We start from the raw sequence: 22,006 nt of genomic DNA, 5'->3' as shown, positions 1-22,006 counted from the left end.
CAGTCTGCGGAGGAAAACGCTCTTCTCATCCATGAAGGGCTGTTATTGGACGGGGCAAGGTTGGAGCGATACTCTGCGGGATATATCCCACGACATCGAATCTGACCGCAGCTTTAAAGGGTGAAATCACTGTGAATGAGTACAAGACATTAACATGACGCCATGTAATGGTGACCTGGCTGTGGCTGCATGTCGTCGTCTCTGTGGATAAGCGGCTGCAGGACATCTGTGCTGCCGCTTATCCCAAGTGGAACAATAGGATCTGATAGAAATTCAATGAATTAAAGCCTCCCCGGGGTCACTGTGATTACAGCATATGGTGACGACAACTTGCCATTATCTACTTGTCTAGTCTTATTTTCTCCAGCCACATCCAGAGCTGCACTCATAGTTCAGTTATCTGCCCAGAAACTAGATGCATTGTCCTGACGGATACTGAATGTGGAGAGTGTACGTGCTTTCATTGCTCTCCCACAATGCACCACGTGCAGGGCAGTGTCAGGAGGCCTGCAGAATTCTGCATGCAGCTCTGGATGTAATTGGAGTAATTCTCAGTACCATACAGGCATTTGCGCTGGTGATATATTCTTGACTATTTTTATGCTCCTCGTTATATCGACTTTACTGTTTTCTTCTATTTAATTTTTCCAGTTAAAGTGCAAAAAAGTGAGCACCACCACTGCTGGGACCCCTGCATCAACTACTGTCACACGCACCACCCCGGGCACTGCAAGACCCCCACCTGGAACCCGAGCTCGAATCAGGACTACTGTAAATGTATGTGCACTGCGGACCCTCGAGACACTACCATGGTAGAGCTGCATTCACAGTTCTGCTGGTTGTTAATGGAAACAGTCAGCAAGCTGGTGCGCACACACAGCCCCTTCACTGTAGAGCAGGGCCCGGGGACCTTGTTCCTATATAGGGGTCTGATGTAAAGATTACAGAGAGTGAAAACTGGTTGCAGCCACTGAACAAGCAGGGGGAGTCTTGTGAGATTTCAGCTCTGAATTAACAATTCTGCCTCCAGTTCTGACTAATATATCTGATCCAAATGATGTAAAATGTCAAAATCTTTTGCATTATAATTTTGATTCTGATTTTAACCCTTCCTTATCTGCAGCTTTGGTCGCCACCAACTTCTCTTCCTCTTCCTCAGCCGGAACCCCTGGGTTTAGTAGCAGCCAGAATTCCAACACCCTCCCCCGCTCTGCACATCAGATGAGCCCGAGGACCACCATGACCCGCCGGCGGCAGCGAAGGAAGGACCATAAAAGCTCAAGTAAGGGCTCTGCTCAGTCCATACGTGGTAGTCTTCATATAGGTTCTGTATGTCTTAAAGGGACGGAATCACAATTATGAATTTGATGATTAACCATCCCTAAGTTGCATGCATCACTCTCTCATCATAGGGCTGGAGCGGCCCTCGGGGGGGAGACTGGAACATAATGGAGGCGCCATAGCACCTCACACAGGAACCATTATACACATGGCGACTCTTCATCTCCTGTCTCCTCAGTATCCCTGGCTTCCAGCACTGTGGGCCCCGGCGGACAGATCATACATACAGAAATCACAGAGATTGTCCTGCGGGGCGACCCTTTAAATGGATTTGGCATTCAGCTGCAGGGAGGAATATTTGCCACGGAGACCCTGTCTTCTCCTCCCCTGATCCGATTCATCGAACCGGACAGCCCTGCCGAGAGGTGAGATGCTCTGCAGCTTCTGCGCTCCTTGTGACGACTTATCTGAGCTCATTTTCACGTCACAAAGTTGGTTGTCGCCTTTCAAGGCTTCTACATCCCTCCTTTGTTGCTTTTTAACTAGACTTCCCCTTTAAGTGGTGCTAATAACAGAGAGGGCTGATATATTTCAGTTGGGGTTCCTCCTTAATCCCATTGATCTGCAGGTTTCTAGGCTTCAGCCTCGAGTCTGGACTCTGAGACTTATTTTGTGCAGCTCGTGTGGACTAGAAGGCGGCCATGTCTGCTGGCGGCCATGTCTGCTGGCGGCCATGTCTGCTGGCGGCCATGTCTGCTGGCGGCCATGTCTGCTGGCGGCCATGTCTGCTGGCCGCTTTCCCACAAGGACAGGAGATCTATATCTCTGCGGCCGCCCCGGGAGCTAATTGACTGCAAATTTTAATTAGCTTCTTTATCGACACCCAGGAACAATTCCATTTTCCTCCTCGTCTGTTCCCGCGTCTGGTCACATTGCTTCCAAATAACTAAATCACGGCGGTTCTGGCTGCTCCGTCATCGGTATCGGGGTCAGGCCTCAGCCCCAGGGCAGACACCGAACTGTGGAGGGCGACCCCTCTGATAATGAGCTGATCTGGCCCCCGGTCATCGCTCCCCCTCCTCATACCTGCTGGGATCCATTATGTCCTCGCCTGGCGAGGAAGATCAGATCTCACCTTCAGAATGGGAAGATTTCTTTATTCTTTTATATTTGCACCTTTTTTTTTTTTTTTTTTTTTTTTTTTTTTTTTTTAGGTATTAGGGGGAAATAAAACCAGGACATGTGCCTTGGCCGCTAGAGCAGATTTGGGGGCGCACGAGTGGGGTGGGGGGCAATCTTTGGTGGCACGTATGCAATAGATGTAGTGTGTCCTTTACAGCAGTCCGTCCACCTGTAGGTAGGTAACCATGCATGGCCCCCCGTCTTACCTGGCCATGGACCCCAATAGATAGAGCGCCTTCCTATGGAAATTGTCTGTAGCATTCTATGAGAATGGGTCTATCGACTATGCTGGCCTCAGAGTTTGGGTCCAAAGACTTCCTGTGAAACCCCTGTGTGAGTGCCATTTTGGATTAGTGACAGTGATTACTCGTGTGTACGGGGCTGCGGAATATGTTGGTGATATTTGAGCAGAAGGAGATAAAACTGATAAGTGACACCAGTCCGTCTGCTGACAAAAAAAAACAACATAATGCCATCTGGTGGCCATATCGTGCTACTCCATTCTTTTGGATCTATTATGACGGTACTACATTGCCATCTAGTGGCCATTCCCTGCTATTGAATTTTTTTTTTATTCTAAATGTCTGCACCAAAATGTGTAATGGCATCAGGTCTGATTATTTCAGGTTTGTAATGTACTTTCTCCCCTTTTGGGTTCAGAGTTGGCACAGCTTTTTTTTTTTTTTTGTGTTCTTTACATGTATTTTTGTAGGTTCTCCATAGAAGCCTATAGGAGGGGGGGGGGATGCACCAAAAATGCCGAGATTAACAGCATCTCTATCACCTTCCCACTATCCCCTATACATGGGCAGCATAGGCCAGGTATGGCGTGGTCTCCTGAATCCTGCTGCTGTGTCACTTTTACCGCACACACGGTCCTCGGTCCTACAACTCGACCCGCAAAAAAATAAGCCCCCATACATAAGTAGAGGAGATAAAAAGGAAAGTGCTGTGGTGAGAAGGGGTTAAATGTTCTTTGGTCCTTACAGTCACGGGCGGGCACGCAGCTTTTCGGTGACCTATGATTCCCGTTCCTCCAGGTGCGGCCTCCTGCAGGTGGGGGACAGACTGCTCTCTATCAATGGGATCCTCACTGAGGACGGGACCCTGGAGGAAGCCAATCAGCTCCTGCGGGACGCCGCGCTGTCCAATAAAGTCGTCCTGGAGATCGAATACGACGTGGCTGGTGAGTTAGGGGGGATTCTGGATTTGCATCTGTGCACCCCCCCCCCCCCACAGATCAGATCACAATGCAATCTGCAAAAAGCCGGGAATTGTGCACTGCGGGGGCAGAGGCAACAGACGGAGTGTGGGTTTGTGTGCACACACTGACTGCTGCCGTCTGCGTCTATTGGCGCCCGATATCTTACACAAATATATAACGTGGGATGAAGCGTTCTGTCATCACAAGGACGCTCCGGATGAGACGTCTGCACGGGTGTCAGTGATGCAGGGCTCGGGCTCGGGGATCCCATGGGGGCCGCATCCTTCCACCATCTCTATTAATGATCCTGTTTCCATTATTGATTCGCCCTTTTCCTGCTTTCTCCAAGAGTCTGTGGTTCCGAGCAGTGGTACCTTCCATGTTAAGCTGCCAAAAAAGCGAGGCGTGGAGCTGGGCATCACCATCAGCTGTGAGTACCGGGGGGAGGGGTGGATTACTGGTGTGTCTATCTCATGTCTTAAAGGGATTTTCCACTTTTTTTTTTTTTTAATACTTTCTGTCAGCGTGACTACAGATATTCAGGATGCTGAGATATATGGAGCTGTTTGCATAATAAGCAAAAAAAATGCATTTGTGAGACGGCTTTAGGGGAGAATAATGACCCCTATACAGTCGCCCATCACTAGACCTCTGGGTCCGGCGTTGAATATTCCAGATTAATGGATGAGCTGACCCCCCGCTAATTCCTCTATATCCCCAGAAACCATTAGTAAACCTCGTTGCTTGTGGCTATAGGAAATCATTATGCATCATGCTAGTGATTAGCCGCCCCCCACCCGCTGCCGCTCGGGGCGTGAGATTCTGTAATGCGGGGGTTTATATTCCCACCGCTGCCGTCATGTGTCACGGGACGCGTCCACCGCAGCCTCCCCGTCTTGTGTCCCCCCCCTTATTAATCATCTCCAAACCGGAGGCCCCAGCGGAGACGACACTGAATTAATGAGCCGTTTATTATCCGCACGCAATCGATCTCCTCTTGTGTTTTTCTTGCCGCTCTTCCTGTCCCTGCGGAAGGAGAAGCCCCGTGATTTATTATTTCCATCCCGGGGCATCCATGGACCGGCGTCTGGAATAACAATGTGCCAGCTCGCTGCGTGGGGATGTAAAGGGCTCCTGCGTCCCACCGACCACGCGGACGCTGTAGGGGCCCTTGGGGGAGAGGGGGCCCGGCTCTGGGTGGCCCCATCCTCTTTACCACTAAGGGTGAGGGACAATCACAGGCTCTTCTGCCCTGCTACCATTTTTATCTTTGCTGTAGCGCCCCCTGTCTTCAGGCCGTAGAGTGGGAAGATGCTCTTTTTTTTTTTTCTTTCATGCCGTGGTTTGCACCGGCGGCCATAACTCGTGGCCCGAAGTCAAGGAGGGGGGGATTGGTTCTGTAACTCCGCACTTTGCATGTACAGTCGGGCCAGCGATGTTGTTTGTTTTGATAAGCGGCGCTGCCCCTTCTCTCCCGCGGCCCCTGTGAGGCAGCGCCGCTTATCACAGCTTTGGTTGATTATTGTGTGACTGATGCGGAGCTCCTCACTAACTCTTACCCCTCTGCTTTATTATCAGCCAGCAGAAAACCCGGCGAGCCTTTAATTATATCGGACATCAAGAAGGGCAGCGTCGCTCACAGGTGCGCTCACGTGTCGGCCTCTGACAGCAGCACAAGTCGCCTCATTGTCCTGACGCTTCGTTACAATGTATCAGTCTGGGGGTGCTGGCACTTGGAGCTCACAGACTTGTAGTGATCCCTCAGCTGGGAGAAACCTTTTACCTGCACTGACACATTGTAACAAGACGAGAGAGATTCCCGCTACTTGTGTGTTCTGATTGTCTCGACTGGATGCAATTGTAACAAACCCTCTGCTATGAGCACTATTAGGTCTGTATGGTTTTTTTCAGCCCTTTGGGTGCAAATAAGAATGTTACCATTCCCTGCCAGCAAGCAGAGATCATGAAAATAGTAAAGGGATTAAAATGAAAAGTCTGTTACCGGCTGAGTTATTGACCCCATTATTACAGTGACGTCAGACTATAATGTTCGGTGATTTGACTGGATGTAATGGGGGGTGAGTGATGAGTACATCGCCCGCGTGTCCATATAATAACGGGGGGGGGGGTCTGTGGCTTCTCGCTACAGAACTGGCACCTTGGAGCCCGGGGACAAGCTGTTAGCCATAGACAACATCCGCCTCGATAACTGCTCAATGGAAGACGCGGTGCAGATACTGCGCCAGTGTGAGGAGCTCGTCAAATTGAAGATTCGGAAAGATGAAGACAATTCGGGTATGAAATGATCTAATGAGCTGTAATCACTGCTGCAAGGAAAATGCAAAATCCGAAATCGCCCCATTAAATCTCATGTTCATGGTAGAGATCATAGAAAGCAGCAGTTACCATCGACCTGCACTCAAGTGAGACGTTCTGACATAGCATGGCGCCACCTGGTGTCCACAGTGTATAGCAATGTGTATATCCACCTGGTGGTTGCACATGCTCAGTCTCCATCTTGGCAGCCAATAGGAAGAGCTTCATATAGTCAGCTGCCAGAGGGTGAAGGAGACTCATTCTGTTCAGTGCACCCAAAGGATACCCATGAATCAGAGGATTTTTCCAGTTATGCTGGAGACACTGTAAAGCTATTAACAGCATTTGAGGACTTTGGGGATGAAATCGATAAATAGGATAATTTTATTAATACATTTAGACAAACTTCCCTTCCACCTGATGACCACTAGGGAATGTGAGGAGCAGGGCCAGTCACAATACCTTATTGCACAATGTCATTGGTAGATTACACTGGAAAGGGCTCGTATACACTGACCTGTATCCTGGCACTCGCTTGTTTTGCAGATGAGCAGGAAACCACAGGCGCCATCATATACACAGTGGAGCTGAAGAGATATGGCGGGCCATTGGGTATAACGATATCAGGGACTGAAGAGCCCTTTGATCCCATTGTTATTTCTGGCCTTACAAAGAGAGGACTGGCTGAAAGGTGAGTTATGTTAGCAGGGGCGTACTTAGAAATCATGGGACCCCATAGCAGAAGTTCTAATTATGGGCCACCCCGCCAAAAATAAATAATTATTGAGGTCACAGAAGAGCAGATCTCACAATTTTCCAGCCTTTAAATAGTAATTTTCCTCCTGCTGAAGTCCTAGATTCCCCTTTCATTGCCCCCATAAAGTATTATGCAAACAATAGTGCCCCCCAAACCCAGTATGATACCCCCATGGTGAATTCCTCCACATTCACAGTATAATGACCCTACTTTACCCCACCTCAACTCCCAGGGCAAAGCATGGTGACCCCCAACATAGTATGATCCCCCAACTGTGACCTCCACACAGCTCTCCATGCAGTATAATGGGCCTACATACAGTATGATGGCCCGCACTAGCCCTCCAAACAGTATGCTGGACCCCACACAAACCTTCACTGTATAATTGATTGCATACAGTATAATGGACCCCCACATATTACAACGGCCCCACATAGCATTCCATATACTATAATGCGCCCCCCATGGTCCTCCATACAGTATAATGGGCCTCCCATGGTCCTCCATACATTCTAATGGGCTCCCCATGGTCCTCCATACATTCTAATGGGCCCCCGATGATCCTCCATACATTCTAATGGGCCCCCGATGATCCTCCATACATTCTAATGGGCCCCCGATGATCCTCCATACATTCTAATGGGCCCCCCATGATCCTCCATACATTCTAATGGGCCCCCCATGATCCTTCATACATTCTAATGGGCCCCCCATGATCCTCCATACATTCTAATGGGCCCCCCATGGTCCTCCACACATTCTAATGGGCCCCCCATGGTCCTCCACACATTCTAATGGGCCCCCCATGGTCCTCCACACATTCTAATGGGCCCCCCATGGTCCTCCATACATTCTAATGGGCCCCCCATGGTCCTCCATACATTCTAATGGGCCCCCCATGGTCCTCCATACATTCTAATGGGCCCCCCATGGTCCTCCATACATTCTAATGGGCCCCCCATGGTCCTCCATACATTCTAATGGGCCTCCCATGGTCCTCCATACATTCTAATGGGCCCCCCATGGTCCTCCATACATTCTAATGGGCCCCCCATGATCCTCCATACATTCTAATGGGCCCCCCATGGTCCTCCACACAGTATAATGCGCCCCCCATGGTCCTCCACACAGTATAATGTGCCCCCCATGGTCCTCCACACAGTATAATTCACTCCTCATACTGTTTGAGACAAATTGATTCTGGAGGCGCTCCCGTGAAAGAAAGAGTAACCAAAAAATTGTTGGATCTTCCAAATATGGTGCAATCACATGGAGGATATTCCACATGGAATTATTACTCGTAGGTTTAAAAATTATAAAACCGTGAATACACGTAAGGGACATGGATATACATAAAAGGGGGGGGCAGTCTTAAAGATCACACAACGCGTTTCTGCTCATCAAGCCATCGTCCGATGTATATAAAATATACCACCACCGTCTATGGAAGAGCTGCAAACCGTGGTCTGAGAACCCTAATATTGGACAAATTCCTCAAATAGGCACAACTCTATCAGCACAACTTGCTCAGGTGAGCATAAAAGATTTTATATTTTTACAATTTTTAGTGTCCACTTACTATGCTCAGGTAGCGCTCTTTCCTTTTTTTTTCCTCCACATCTTTCTACCCAGGAACAATCACCCCCCTCCATACTGTATTATGGCCACCGGTCACTAATTTAAAAAAAAAAAAATATACAGTACTCAGCCTTCCATATATTATAATGCACTCACCATGGTCCTCCATAAAATATAGTGCACTCCCCATGGTCCTCCACACAATATAATGTACCCCCCCCGTATACAGATATCTGCCGACGCTCCCTCCTCCATCATCACTGCTCGCACTGGGCCTCCCCACCGGCCATCAGCGCGAGCAGACGCTTCCACCCTCATCATTCATTGCGGGCGGCCGGGCAGTGCTGGTGCTAACGGGCAGAGGTAGGACCCGCTGAGGTGAGGGCCTGGAGTGGGCCCCACCCCGGCTCATGTGCCCCATAGCAGTGGCGTGGCCTGCCGCCATTGGCGGTACTCCACTGTATGGTACAGATTACAATGTCTGATGTCTTGAAGACAAAAAAAATTAAATTACCTGCAATACACCTCCTGACCACTGGAGATGATGAAGAACTCCACCTCACGTGGATTATACAAAGCAGGAAGGTCTCTACATTGCAACTTTATATTTTTTGCAATTGCTCAAGCGTTTTTCTTTCTGTGCAGGACTGGAGCGATTCATATTGGAGATCGGATCTTGGCTATTAATAATGTGAGTCTCAAGGGAAAACCGCTGAGCGAGGCCATTCACTTACTGCAGATGGCCGGAGAGACTGTGACCCTCAAGATAAAGAAGCAAGCAGAGAGTAAGTGGCCCATCTACTCCGGCGAATCGGGGTACCAGCTATGGGGCAAAGGTGCCGCAGAACATAGGGGAAAGGGGCAGAAATTGTGCAGAAGAAGGGGTGAGGCCAAAGAAGTAAAAGGCACGAAGGAGTCCCTTTATATCCGCTCTTGGTTTTCCAGGGACGAATTCTCAGAAGCTGTCCGATGGGGTAAATGAAGGGAGTGACCCCGAAGACGATCTCACCGACTCTCAGAAGACCGGCAAGTTATCCGAGATCTACTCTACTACCATCCCCAGCGTGGACAGCGCTCTTGAATCCTGGGATGGGTCCGGTATTGATACGGGATATGGAAGCCATGGTGAGAAAACACGACCCCCCTAGGGTCTTACTAGGGTATCATAGAGCAGAGCCCACTTATGCTGGATCCCCGATAATGGTGATCCATCACTTGCTTTGCAGTTTTCTCCCCATTGATCTCAACACCCGGGGCCCCGGCTGATCCTGTCCCGCTTGCTTCTTCCAGGTAACTATATGCATCAGGCCGTGGGAATCTCGTTACATCCTCACGAGTGGAGAACGGCGCGGCAGAAGATGAACACGCCACCGGCCGAGCACAGGAAGAGTTACCCCTTCCTGGACGGCAGCTTCAATGAGGAGGAGTGGGACAAGCCAGCTCGGTACGTGGCTGGATGAGTAAGAGTCCCGCTGATCCGTCCTGTTCATGTGATCCTAGCATTGTAATCAGTGACAACCACTAATAGTAGCAACTTATAGTGCTAGGAGTTGTCAGCCAGCTTTCCGAAGACACTGAATCGCTGTGCATTGTACCTGCAGCTTCTTTCTACTCTGCCTACGTTCATCCTGAGCTTGCTGGTTCATGCACAGAAGAACAATAGAATTTGGACATCTAAGAGAAAGGAAACCAAAATCACCTTTTCCCATAAACAGCACATAAAAAAGATGCAATTTGTGCAAAAATTTTTAGCAATTTTTTTTTGTACCCCCCCCCAAAAAAAAAACAAAAAACAAATGTGGGTGCGATTTACAACAGACTTATTAATACTAAAACCTGAAAATTGCTCAAGTTTAGGCACAAATCTGCACCTCACGGGGGATAAACAAATGTAGCAAACCCTCAGCTCGGGAATAGGATTAACACTGCCCCATTTTTTTTATTAAAATGTAGGACACCTAATTAAACGAATGGGGTCTGTCTGACACCAGAGGGGTCCATCATGTGACAGATCGTCACCAGGCCTTACTGATAGGTGTGCTGGCACATAGTGCACGGAGTATATGTGAAGGGGGCTGGCTGATCCTTTCCCATAGCTAAGCTAGCCCCCCACCAGTCTATACATCCACCAGGCAGAGAAGGGGATTGGCTTAAATTTTAAAATGAGCAGCCAGCCCCCTTCACACAGCAATGATTATGTGACAATAGCGGAAATGCTCAGTTGTGAAGCCGCTGATCCAGGGACCGGGGGCATGGACCCTGTGATAATAGATTAGTAAGTTGTATAAATGATAATATTAAGCTTTCTAATATGAGTTTTTTTTGTTTGTTTTTTTATAAAAATACCTCGCTAGCCCCTTTTTAACTTAAAATTTAAATTGATAAGGAGTTGAAATACAAAAACTTTTAGAAAGTTTTCTGATGTACTGATGATTATGGATACTGTATCTGAATTTCTGATCCCACTAACCTCCCCTCCACCCATTCACCATCATGGCCGCCCTGTTACACCTGCTCGTATTTTGTGTACCTGGAGGAGTGTCTCCGATCATCATTTTTCTCACAGCGTCTCTGTTCTCCTCTGTGTTTTCTCTTTCTCTTCCCAGGTGTTCTATGTCTCAGCTCTGATCCCCTTATCCTCCTCCTGTGTACTAACAACTCCCGGGGGGCTCCTGTTTTTCTATTTTCCTTTATCTCACGCCCATCCTCCATATTGTCCGTTCCATAGTTTGCACCCGTCTGTCTCCACCTGCATGTTCTCCTCACCTCCAGCTTCGGCCTCATCTCCCCCTGCTCCTCCTTCCATCGGGGAATGATCTGGTGAGTGCGTTGAGTTGTCGGGCTGCACTCATGATTTGCACACTTGGTGTCAGAAGACCTGAGTGTGAGCCACAATGCTGCTCCGAAGATGCTGCTGAAGACTCACCATGTTTGGTTCAACAGATACCCCAGCCAGCCCAACGGCCTGGAGAGCGAGCATGATGATAGCTTCTGGCGAGTATTCGGGGAAGCTTTGGAAGACCTGGAAACATGTGGACAGTCCGAACTCCTCAGAGAGATTGAGGTAATGGGTTTTAATAGGATTATCAGAATTCGGGGAGCATTCTGCTGAATTGCTGTTAGCTCTCAGGTTCACATCTTGCTGCTGGATATTCTGCTATCAGATGCTCTTTAATCTCACACACAAAACATGCAGCTTTGGCAGTGACTGGAGTAAAAACACTTTTTTTTTTTTTATAATAGAAGCAAAGTATTTGCAATTGTTGGGGTTGCTCGCCATGCTTTTAAAGCCGTGGTAGTGAAAGCTTTTTACAGACTCCATTGCTTTCATGGGTCACCCATTAATTTGCTTCCTTACTCAGGCTTCCATCATGACCGGCAGCGTGCAAAGTATCGGGCTTGATGGCAGCAAACTGCTCCTAGAAAACTCCAGTCAAAGTAGCCGCTTCCTGCATCGGAAAGGAGGTTCCCACCACTCCAAAAACAGCCCCAAAAAAGAGAACAAGCTCAACCAGGACCCCAAAATCCTGAAAGACGACGGCCAAGACATGTCAGCAGCTGCTGCAGAACTGCTGAAGGTGACGAGACATGAATATAGTCACAAGTATATTTGTTCCTTGCCTGGGATTCCATGTGTAATACCTCAACTAGGCCACAGAAGAAGAGATATAAGCTGCTGTATGCAGGGCCCTGGCACAGAAGGACCAGTTTAGTTGTTCTCTCCTACCAGGACTCTGCAAACAGCAGCCTAGATCTCAGCTTCTTAGATCAATATGAGGCATCAGAAGATGTCTACATGACCATGATACCAAACTGGACACTTACTGATGAACTGTACCCCTCTGTTTCTGCAGGTGACGGTCATGAAGGATTTGGAAACAGATGATTTTGGCTTCAGCATCTCAGATGGGCTTCTGGAGAAAGGCGTTTATGTCAATATGATCCGGCCCGGGGGTCCGGCGGATAGGAGTGGTCTACAGCCCTGCGACAGGATACTGCAGGTCAATGTAGCTGCCAATCGTACTCCAAGATTTGCATCATGTGACGGCACAAGATCATTACGAGTTGGCTCTGATCCAATATGATAAATATTCTAAAAGATTATCGTCCAGCACCTCCTACTGCATCGGACACGAGCGGTGCCGACGACCATTGTGCACGTCTCGGCAGATGTGCGCGTATGTATCATCATTGGCGCTTCTCCTCTCCACTTGCAGGCGCCAAAGAAAATGATCACAATAAAATTCCTTTAATCCGGCATTAATGGGACCTGACAGAGCCAAAGTTCTACATATTCTAGATTACCTTATAGACTCCTAGAGGGAAAAAAAACCTTCAGGAAATCCTCCCAAATAATTATCCCATAAAATACCCCTTATTACTGTGATATTCAGAATTAATTAGAGGAGTTCATATTTAATGCAATAAGCCAATAATCGGAAAGTATGCCGGGGAGCAACGTACAAAGTGTTACATCAGTTTTAAAGGCTTATTCCTAAAATAATCCCCTATCCAGAGGATAAATCGTGAATCACCGGGGGTCGGATGGGCCGGGCTCCCAGAGATCTCAAGAACAAAGCTCTGCAGCCCTGTGTTGAACAGGACGGAGATGCACATGCTCGACCGCCGCTCCATTCATTGTCTATGGAACGGAGGTAAATAGCTGAGCGATATCGAGCATGTGCACTTTCACTCCATTCAGGACGTCGTTGCTGAGCCCACCGCGGGGGGGCCCCAGCAGTCAGACCCCAAGCGATCACGGAGGTATCTCCTAAGGATGGGCCATTATGTGTTATTTCAGAAATAACTGATTAATCTATGTAAGAGCTTTACAATTATCTCCTGAAAAGTTCTGCAACTTTCTAATTTACTTGTTTCAATCTGCCACCATTATAAATATGCCTGCTTGCTGTCAGTACACAGGAGCATGTTTCTTTCCATCCAGAATGAACAGATTGTTAGCAGAGAGCACAGATATAATTGCAGCAAACTGGGAACTCCTGTCATTTAAACATGAGGGCAAGTTTTCCACCAAGCAGAGATCTTGAAAATGATTCATTAAAAAGTTGAAGAATGGGTAACTTAATGTAAATGTGTAAACTCTAAGGCTATGTTCACATATGTTGGGTTTTTCAGCATTTTTTGTTGCATATTTTTTATGCAAATTTTCAGCTGCGTTTTGTGCATAAATAGAGACAGAAGGACAGTGGAAAAAATGCAGCAAAATCTGCTGCTGATTTGTGACATAAAAAAAAACCAACATGTGTGAACATAGCCTAAGAAAACCACAAAGTACTAGAATGAGGGTCCCAAGTCCACTATTCTTGGTTTTCATGGCCATGATGAGGTGGAGTTTGATTGGTGCTACTGATAGAAGTGCGTGAAGACAATAATTTTACATGTGGGGATGAATGGGGGACTTGGGACCCTCCACTCTGGTGATTGCCCAGAAGATGGTGATGAAAAGTGGGTACATGCAAGTAAATAAAATCCGCCCTTTGTCTTCCGATTCAGGTGAACCACGTGCGCACACGAGATTTTGACTGTTGCCTGGCCGTGCCTCTGCTGTCTGATGCTGGGGACAGGTTAGACCTGATCATCAGCCGGAAGTCTCTGTCCGCTGGTATTCGGGAGGAGACCCTTAAACACCCCTCAAGTCTAGAATCTAAGACCAGCACAAAGACCCTCTGAGGAGCCTGAAATACGACTTTCCTGCATCCTTTAACCTAGAAGAAGCGGCCGATCCGTACACATGGCTGCCGGTGGCGGCTCCCTGAGCGCGTTGCTACGATCTCTTCCATATTTTTATCCCATTTTGTCATTTCTTTGACGTATTCACTAGGATTTCGGAGTAACCGTCCTCGTGGTTGGAGATTCATCCCTCTCTCGGTGCTATCAGTTTTACTTTATACCTCCGGGTAATAAGAATCTTCTCCTGTTGAGTCCTCACCGCAAGATCCCAGAAAACCGGAAACCATTTTCCTTGTGGTTTGTACAATGTGGGTGATGCTGAGATATTAGGTGAACCCCTCCGTCCTTCATCACGTTTCTAGTATTTTGATCACTGATGCACTTTATACGCTCCTCGCCCCCCATGATCCGTGTTTATCGATTTTTCACACCAAACAAAATGGCACAAAATAGACGCTTCTGTACTCATGGTTACTGTAAAGATAGCTGCCCTCACAATAATGTCCCCCCCTCACCATGGACAGCAACCAAGGCTGCTGTAAAGATGGCCGTCCTCACAATGGCTAGCAATTATGGCTGCTGTAAAGATGGCCGCCCTCACAATATTGTCCCCCCTCACACTGGACAGCAATCGTGGCTTCTGTAAAGATGGTCGCCCTCACAATATTGTCCCCCCTCACACTGGACAGCAATCATGGCTTCTGTAAAGATGGCCGCCCTCACAATATTGTCCCCCCTCACACTGGACTGCAATCATGGCTTCTGTAAAGATGGCCGCCCTCACAATATTGTCCCCCCCTCACACTGGACAGCAATCATGGCTTCTGTAAAGATGATCGCCCTCACAATATTGTCCTCCCTCACACTGGACAGCAATCATGGCTTCTGTAAAGATGATCGCCCTCACAATATTGTCCTCCCTCACACTGGACAGCAATCATGGCTTCTGTAAAGATGGCCGCCCTCACAATATTGTCCTCCCTCACACTGGACAGCAATCATGGCTTCTGTAAAGATGGCCGCCCTCACAATATTGTCCTCCCTCACACTGGACAGCAATCATGGCTTCTGTAAAGATGGCCGCCCTCACAATATTGTCCCCCCTCACAATGGCTAGCAATCATGGCTGCTGTAAAGATGTCCCCCCTCACAATGGCTAGTAATTATGGCTGCTGTAAAGATGGCCGCCCTCACAACGGCACTACACACTACAACTTCCAGCATGAGTTGCAGATCATGTCACCGTCATCTCATTCTTTTTAATGTACCGCACCTCAACGCCTTAGGTGTTGCTAGGAGACGGCGCACTTCTACCATAACTTTACTATTATAGCTCTTTTGTAATTTTTTGTTTCTTTATCCCCAAAATTCCCGTAACAACCAATCAGAGCTCAGCTTGTTGAGCTTAAACAGAGGCTGTGATTGGTTGCTGCCATTGTTGATAATGGCGGGAATCAGTCAGAAGCGTGAACGGGAGGGTTTTTCGTTTCATTTAGAGCCCACACTGCCGGCGATGAAAGAAAAAAAGTATTCATAGGTCACAGCTTGATTTGTAATGTAGCATGCCGCCATTTTAATATTTTTTTTTTTGACTGTGACCAGTATAAAAACCTCCACAAGCTGAAGTGTTGTCTATAGCAACCAATCAGAGTCCAGCTTTCTGGACAGGTTAAGAAATTAAAAGCTGTGTTCTCATTGGTTGCTAGGGGCACTTCACTGGTTTCTAGGTGAGGCCTAGTTTCTGGAGCAGCCTGTTTACAGGTGATCAATTCTGAGGGACTTTAGCCGCCATATTGACTGCCGGAGTAAGATTTTCATAAAATTCTAATTTATTTAAGGAAATTTTATACATTTTACACAGAAATGGTGTCAAAGGTTCTACGAATATTTGTTGCATTTTCAAGAAGGCGGCTTAAGAAATCTTTGTGGTAATACTGCAGCTTTAGTGATATTAAGATGGCTGACTTGTAGACAAAAGCAGCAACCTCCAATCGCTGGCTCTATAACTGTGAAACTACAATTCCCAGCTTGCCTTGACAGCCTGAAGATATCAGGGCATGCTGGGGGCTGTAGTTTCACAATAGCTGGACAGCCACAATTGGAAGGCGTAACGCTGACAAGATGGCCGCCACTTACCTGGATGGAGAGGAAAAACTAGGTAAGTGACTCATTTCAGGGTCTCTGCGTATTCATTAGGGCCGCACCGTCCCCCCCCGTGCGTTATGTGCCATAGCAGGGACTGAAGGTATTTTTATATGCAATATTTGCGGGGTACAGAGCTCCCAATCTACTGGGGTATTTTTTAACGATGCATTTAAACCGAAGGCTTTAACGTTCGTCGCCCTGTTCTCTTTCCTATGCATTTCCGATGAGCTCGCCCCGTTCCCCACGTTACCAGAGGAGTATTTTTATCCATAGGAGTAATATTAACTTGTAAAGTATTTTTCTACAGATTTCGGTATTCTTATGTATTCAGGAAAGCACAATCCGTCGAGATGACAGGAGCCGGAGAACTTTATTTTATTCCTGTTATGGGCACATTTGTAAATAGTTTTTTTTTCTGTATTTAAGAAGAAAAAAAAATGCAAAGAAAATGGGAATATTGTGGATAAAAAAAAAAGGGATTTTTAATAAAATATTGAATTTTACCAGCCCGGACAAACTTATTTTCTTAAAAAAAAACTGGACGTCTGCGCCCCCCCTCCATTCCAAAACTACACTAGAGCTGCGGTCAAGAGCCTGTCTCCAGCTGCTGCGAAACCACAACCCCCAGCATTGATAGTGTTCAGGTGTTATGGCATGCTGGGAGTTGTAGTCACGCAACAGCTAGTTAAAGACAACTGCTCCAGGACGTATTTCTAACTTAATCTGGGGCAAGATGGACTTATCCAGCAGAGGTTTTATTAATCTGATGGGGTTTTTTTTGGCAGCGTTCACTTCCATGGCAGGAGGTTAGTGGCACTGAGCAATGGCTTCAGCACTGCTCACCTCCCGCTGTGGAAGTGAACGGTGCAGGACAAACCCTTTAAGACATTCATAAAGAGATGGCATATCGTTGGGCGCCACTGTATGATCGGTGGGGGTGCTGCAGCTGCTTTACTGTGCAGAGAACTGCAGAGCTTAACAAGTGCACAGGGTCAGCACAGCGCCCCCATCAGGGATTCATAGGGAGTCCCAGAGTTCAGACTATAATCAAAGTGATGGCGTATGCTGGCGATACCATCACCACCAGATGGAAAACCACTTAATAAATAAGCAGTCAGGATACTTGTACTTTCCAAGAAGTAAATGTTCCTGCAGCTTCTCTTCTCCATATGCATCGTGCCTTTCCTCTGTTATTCCTCCTGGAAACATGTGAATATAACAACCGAGTGTTACCATGCCCATTGTCAATGGGTCAGTGTCCGATTATATTGTTGTCTTCCAATTATTAAGAGAATGGTAACACCAAGTTTCAATTCATTCATTTGCAGGAGGAATAACGGGTTGTGAAAAAAAATATGGACCTCGTGTTGGGGGGAGACGAGCTGTGTTCAGGGTCCTCCTATGGACGGCGCACAGTAATAACTGCCCAGATTATAGTCAGGATGTTATTCTGTTTATTATTGAAGTTAATTACAAAAGCCTCTAAGGTTACAGGATAAAACGTGGAGTGAAATCAGTGATACAGCAAGGAAAGGCATCCCTTCCCCCGCCGGAGCCGGTCTGCGTCGCTGCCAGCGTGGGAAGGGTTAATGCCGGACCTTGGAGGCGCTGAGAGATTTGTGCTGTGGATGAGAGCAGAGACTTTCACACTTTATAAATCCGTTTTCTACATTTAGCTTCTAGAACATGTAACACGCGGCTGCGCTGACCAGTGGAGGCTGCGCTGACCAGTGGAGGCTGCACTGACCAGTACGGGGACTGGGAATCCTGAGTGTACGGACTGACACTGGCCGCAGCTGTCGCCTCCTCGTGTATACAGCAACGATGGCAAACCAGGGAGATTCACAGCACAAGGGATGGGGGCTGCGGTAAGGGACCCCCTCTATGTACAGCACGGCAGGTATATGGGGTAAAGGAATGTCCGTGTTGTAAAAAACAGGATGACTTCTTTCCAAAAGCAGCACCCCCTCTGTCTACAGGTTTTATGTGGTATTGCAGCTTATCTGATGAGTGACAGATGGACAAGACTGGAAGGTAAATGGAAATGTCCTAGTGCCTGAGGACTAAAAAAGGATTAATAAAGAATAAGCTAAAATGGGTAGAATAAAACTGCACTAGGTGGGAGTTGAATAGATGGGCGGAGCTATAGCACTGAGGCAGAGCTATGGTGCATTGTGGGTGTGTTCTCAGTATCAGCATCTAAATAATGAAATGAAAAATAAATTTGGCATAAAATCTATTCTGGACACAAATTGAGTTCAATCAGGCTGCAACAAAAAATGGTGCCGGCCTAGAGCAAGATGCAGTGTTCAGACTGTGCAATATACAGTACAGACCAAAAGTTTGGACACACCTCATTTAAAGATTTTTCTGTATTTTCAGGACTATGAAAATTGTACATTCACACTGAAGGCATCAAAACTATGAATTACCACATGTGGAATTATATACTTAACAAAAAAGTGTGAAACAACTGAAAATATGTCTTATATTCTAGGTTCTTCAAAGTAGCCACCTTTTGCTTTGATGACTGCTTTGCACACTCTTGGCATTCTCTTGATGAGCTTCAAGAGGTAGTCACCGGAAATGGTCTTCACTTCACAGGTGTGCCCTGTCAGGTTTAATAAGTGGCATTTCTTGCCTTATAAATGGGGTTGGGACCATCAGTTGTGTTGTGCAGAAGTCTTGTGGATACACAGCTGATAGTCCTACTGAATAGACTGTTAGCTGCTTTTTTCTTGCCATAATACAAATTCTAACAGTCTATTCAGTAGGACTATCAGCTGTGTATCCACCAGACTTCTGCACAACACAACTGATGGTCCCAACCCCATTTATAAGGCAAGAAATCCCACTTATTAAACCTGACAGGGCACACCTGTGAAGTGAAGACCATTTCCGGTGACTACCTCTTGAAGCTCATCAAGAGAATGCCAAGAGTGTGCAAAGCAGTCATCAAAGCAAAAGGTGGCTACTTTGAAGAACCTAGAATATAAGACATATTTTCAGTTGTTTCACACTTTTTTGTTAAGTATATAATTCCACATGTGGTAATTCATAGTTTTGATGCCTTCAGGGTGAATGTACAATTTTCATAGTCATGACAATACAGAAAAATCTTTAAATGAGGTGTCCAAACTTTTGGTCTGTACTGTATAATAATATCTCCCTCACCCCCTTTACTGCCGGACCCCTCATCGTACCACATATAGTCACCTCTGGTCTATATGTGTGGACGGCTCCTATAGCCTTTCACTGCCGCTTATGGATGTTATACAATGGCAGAATAGATAACAGTCCAAGTCCATGGTGAAATATTTGGGGCACCTGGGAGAAGGCCAATCTCAATCTCCCCACTAGATGGCAGCAGCGACGCTCCAGTGTCAGGAAATACATGCAGAGCCCCTCCATAAACCCAAGAGGGTCCTGACTCCACTGGTCTGTGTTTGGGTTTTACCCCTGACATCAATGCAATAAAAAATGCTCGCCGGCCGATGCCACGTTCTCGCCATCCACTGGGTGGGAGCGAACGTCTACGTTATGAGCCAGAAATGCAGCAATTGTACAGAATACAAGAAACGTTCCCACATGAGAAACTGCTTCTACATAGGAATTAAAGCTTATTTAATAAAACACTGCGGTAACGCAGACAGCCGGCGTCTACAGCCACACATCAGATGTTGGTGTCAGACTGATCTGCACGACACACTTCTTGTTAAATAAGCTTCTACCGTTGAGGTTCACTTCTGATCGCCATCTTACAGGTTAAATCTCATTTCAATTGCTTTTATTCTGTATTATACATCAAGACTTATTTCAGTCACATCCAGAGCTGCGTTCACAATTCTGCTCCGCCACTGTGTGCTGGGAGGTGAAATGTCTTGTAAAGGATTACAGCCAGCAGAGGGCGGCAGTGAGAATCGGAGCAATGTGTGACTGTCTGCAGCGCTACAGTTGACTGTAGATCGGTACAAGATGAGTAAACAGATTTATAGAATCATATAAAATGGTGTCCAGAGTGACCCTGCTCTTCACATCACTGTGTAGAAGTGAAGGCAACTTCTCCGGCGGGTGCGAAGCTTTAGGCTGAGTACACTCGCAGCACACATCCGAAAACCCGTCCGCATGCGGTGGCTAATGGCTGCACAGTTTGGTGAGGAAAATAAAGATCTGGCCTTCAAATCCTGTGCCATTGGCCACCGGATGTGCCCATGGTTTTGGATGCTTGGTGCAGCCTTCATGTGAAAAGACCACCTTTGGCTTTATTCAGGCAACGTATGTTAAAAATTAGGATAACAGTCCGGTTTTCGGCAATGAAAATTAAACAATATAAAGTGACAATTACTTTTTTTTTTTTCATACGTGAAAATCGCTAAAGCTTCTACTCCTTGCAATGTTAATTACGGACTGCAGATAGATTGCACTGATGGCGTCCGTGTGCTGTCCGAGGCTTTCGTGGACCTATAGATTTGTACGGGTCATTTTGATCCATGACTCTTATCAAATATGGACGTTTGCATGATTTTTTTTGCAGACACTAAGTCTGCAATAAAACAAAAAACAAAACATGGGAATGTGCTCTAAAGCAAAGATAGAGCACTTTACATTCAACTTTAATGTCGTCTGTCGCTATAAATCAGCGGCGAAGAGCTCAGAAAAAGAGAAATAAGCGCTAAAGACTACATTACAGTTGAATCTGCAGGAAAACAAAGAGCCAAACTGTGCAAAATTTATAATGAAACCCAATTGTAAAAATTATTTTAGCCCAAAATATATGCATTTAAGTTGTAAAAAAAAAAAAAAAGAAATCGCCCTGAACGGTGGCCTACCCCTTTAAAGCAGCTATCATTCCCAATGTGGCATCATCAGATGTCTGTCAGTCTCGTGCACCCAATAGGATGTGTGCACCAGACCCACAAAGCGTCCGCTGACACCACAGGAGCACTGCCCCTTCCATCGAAAATGCAGAAATGGATAGGAATGGATGGCCCCTTCAAGCCTACACTGCACCTGCGTCGTTCCTGCAGTTGGAGCAGAGCAGCCTGTGGAAGCATTGTTAGGCTGTCGCCTCTTTATAATAACTGGAGGTAGATACAAGCGATAAATCATCATTAAAAAGTATATAAAAATCTTTCAAATCTGATGATATGAGTCTGTCTCTGCATAGAGAGATCAGGGGCTCACTACAAAAGTTTTACAAAATACGCATTAGCGCACACATATTATACAATGTTCTCTACGAGAGCCGACGAATCAGAATTCTAGTGCAAATAGAGATCTCCATAAACCTGAATCTAGGGAGAGGGTTAGTAAACCTCCGGATCGAGTGCGTCGCTCGACTGAGGGCGGATGGACACTGGGTCACATCATGGTCTCCACAATGACGTGTGTGGGCTTCATGTGACCTCCGTCTGGACAGAAAGGTGCGGACCCCTCCGATTCCTGGGCCCAGCGATTAATCTCTCTCGGGGCGGTCACCAACTTAATCCTCTGAAAACAAAAATGACAAAGGATTTAGACACAAACATTTAATAAGTTGCCATAACTCTACAAAAATATACTGTACAGCACAAAGATATGCGGGGCTCATGCCGAGCCGGGGCGCGGGGCTAAAGGTTTAACTTCTTTACTGTCAGTAGATTCCTCACAATCTTCCTGTACCTCGATCAGTGATCCTTCCGAGCGCACAACTTTAAACACCACGACCAATGGAATACACAGCATGGAGGACAGAGCTAGGGCCCAGCCCAGCCCGATGGCCCAATCTGGATATATGTAATACTTGTTGTACGTCAGAGGGGTATATTTGGCTAAAGAGAAGATGAAGCACCCCTGAAAAAAATAATATTATG

The 22,006-nt window shown here is 46.8% G+C and overlaps 2 protein-coding genes across 8 annotated transcripts in view; one reads left to right on the top strand and one right to left on the bottom strand.

Moving 5' to 3' along the window:
- Positions 1–16,628, top strand: part of GRIP2 (glutamate receptor interacting protein 2) — a 335,176-nt gene extending 318,548 nt beyond the window's left edge. For 5 of the 7 annotated variants that reach the window (XM_073644979.1, XM_073644977.1, XM_073644976.1 and 2 more), the window contains exons 10-24: positions 652–777; positions 1,124–1,282; positions 1,520–1,706; positions 3,504–3,649; positions 4,017–4,097; positions 5,246–5,309; positions 5,817–5,962; positions 6,530–6,674; positions 8,964–9,103; positions 9,264–9,443; positions 9,609–9,762; positions 11,262–11,382; positions 11,681–11,896; positions 12,173–12,319; positions 13,833–16,628. In XM_073644979.1, coding sequence (XP_073501080.1) covers positions 652–777; positions 1,124–1,282; positions 1,520–1,706; positions 3,504–3,649; positions 4,017–4,097; positions 5,246–5,309; positions 5,817–5,962; positions 6,530–6,674; positions 8,964–9,103; positions 9,264–9,443; positions 9,609–9,762; positions 11,262–11,382; positions 11,681–11,896; positions 12,173–12,319; positions 13,833–14,009 — 2,189 coding nt within the window. In that variant the 3' untranslated portion in view covers positions 14,010–16,628. Of the gene's footprint in view, positions 1–651; positions 778–1,123; positions 1,283–1,519; positions 1,707–3,503; positions 3,650–4,016; positions 4,098–5,245; positions 5,310–5,816; positions 5,963–6,529; positions 6,675–8,963; positions 9,104–9,263; positions 9,444–9,608; positions 9,763–10,924; positions 11,140–11,261; positions 11,383–11,680; positions 11,897–12,172; positions 12,320–13,832 lie in introns of those variants that run through there. The other 2 variants (XR_012247816.1, XM_073644981.1) reach the window with 2 other exon arrangements.
- A 2,611-nt stretch (positions 16,629–19,239) lies between these two features.
- SLC6A6 (solute carrier family 6 member 6) overlaps positions 19,240–22,006 on the bottom strand; it is a 35,006-nt gene continuing 32,239 nt past the window's right edge. Inside the window, exons 13-14 of the mRNA XM_073644982.1 lie at positions 21,816–21,986; positions 19,240–21,644 (exon numbers count right to left, since the gene is read on the bottom strand). Coding sequence (XP_073501083.1) covers positions 21,516–21,644; positions 21,816–21,986 — 300 coding nt within the window. The 3' untranslated portion in view covers positions 19,240–21,515. The remainder of the gene's footprint in view (positions 21,645–21,815; positions 21,987–22,006) is intronic.

This window comes from Phyllobates terribilis, unplaced genomic scaffold (assembly GCF_046119375.1).
Source record: "Phyllobates terribilis strain yellow unplaced genomic scaffold, ASM4611937v1 Scaffold_8__6_contigs__length_399053987, whole genome shotgun sequence".
NCBI lineage: Eukaryota > Metazoa > Chordata > Amphibia > Anura > Dendrobatidae > Phyllobates > Phyllobates terribilis.
The sequence above is the reverse complement of the archived record's forward strand: the minus strand, read 5'-3'. Positions and strand labels throughout refer to the sequence as shown.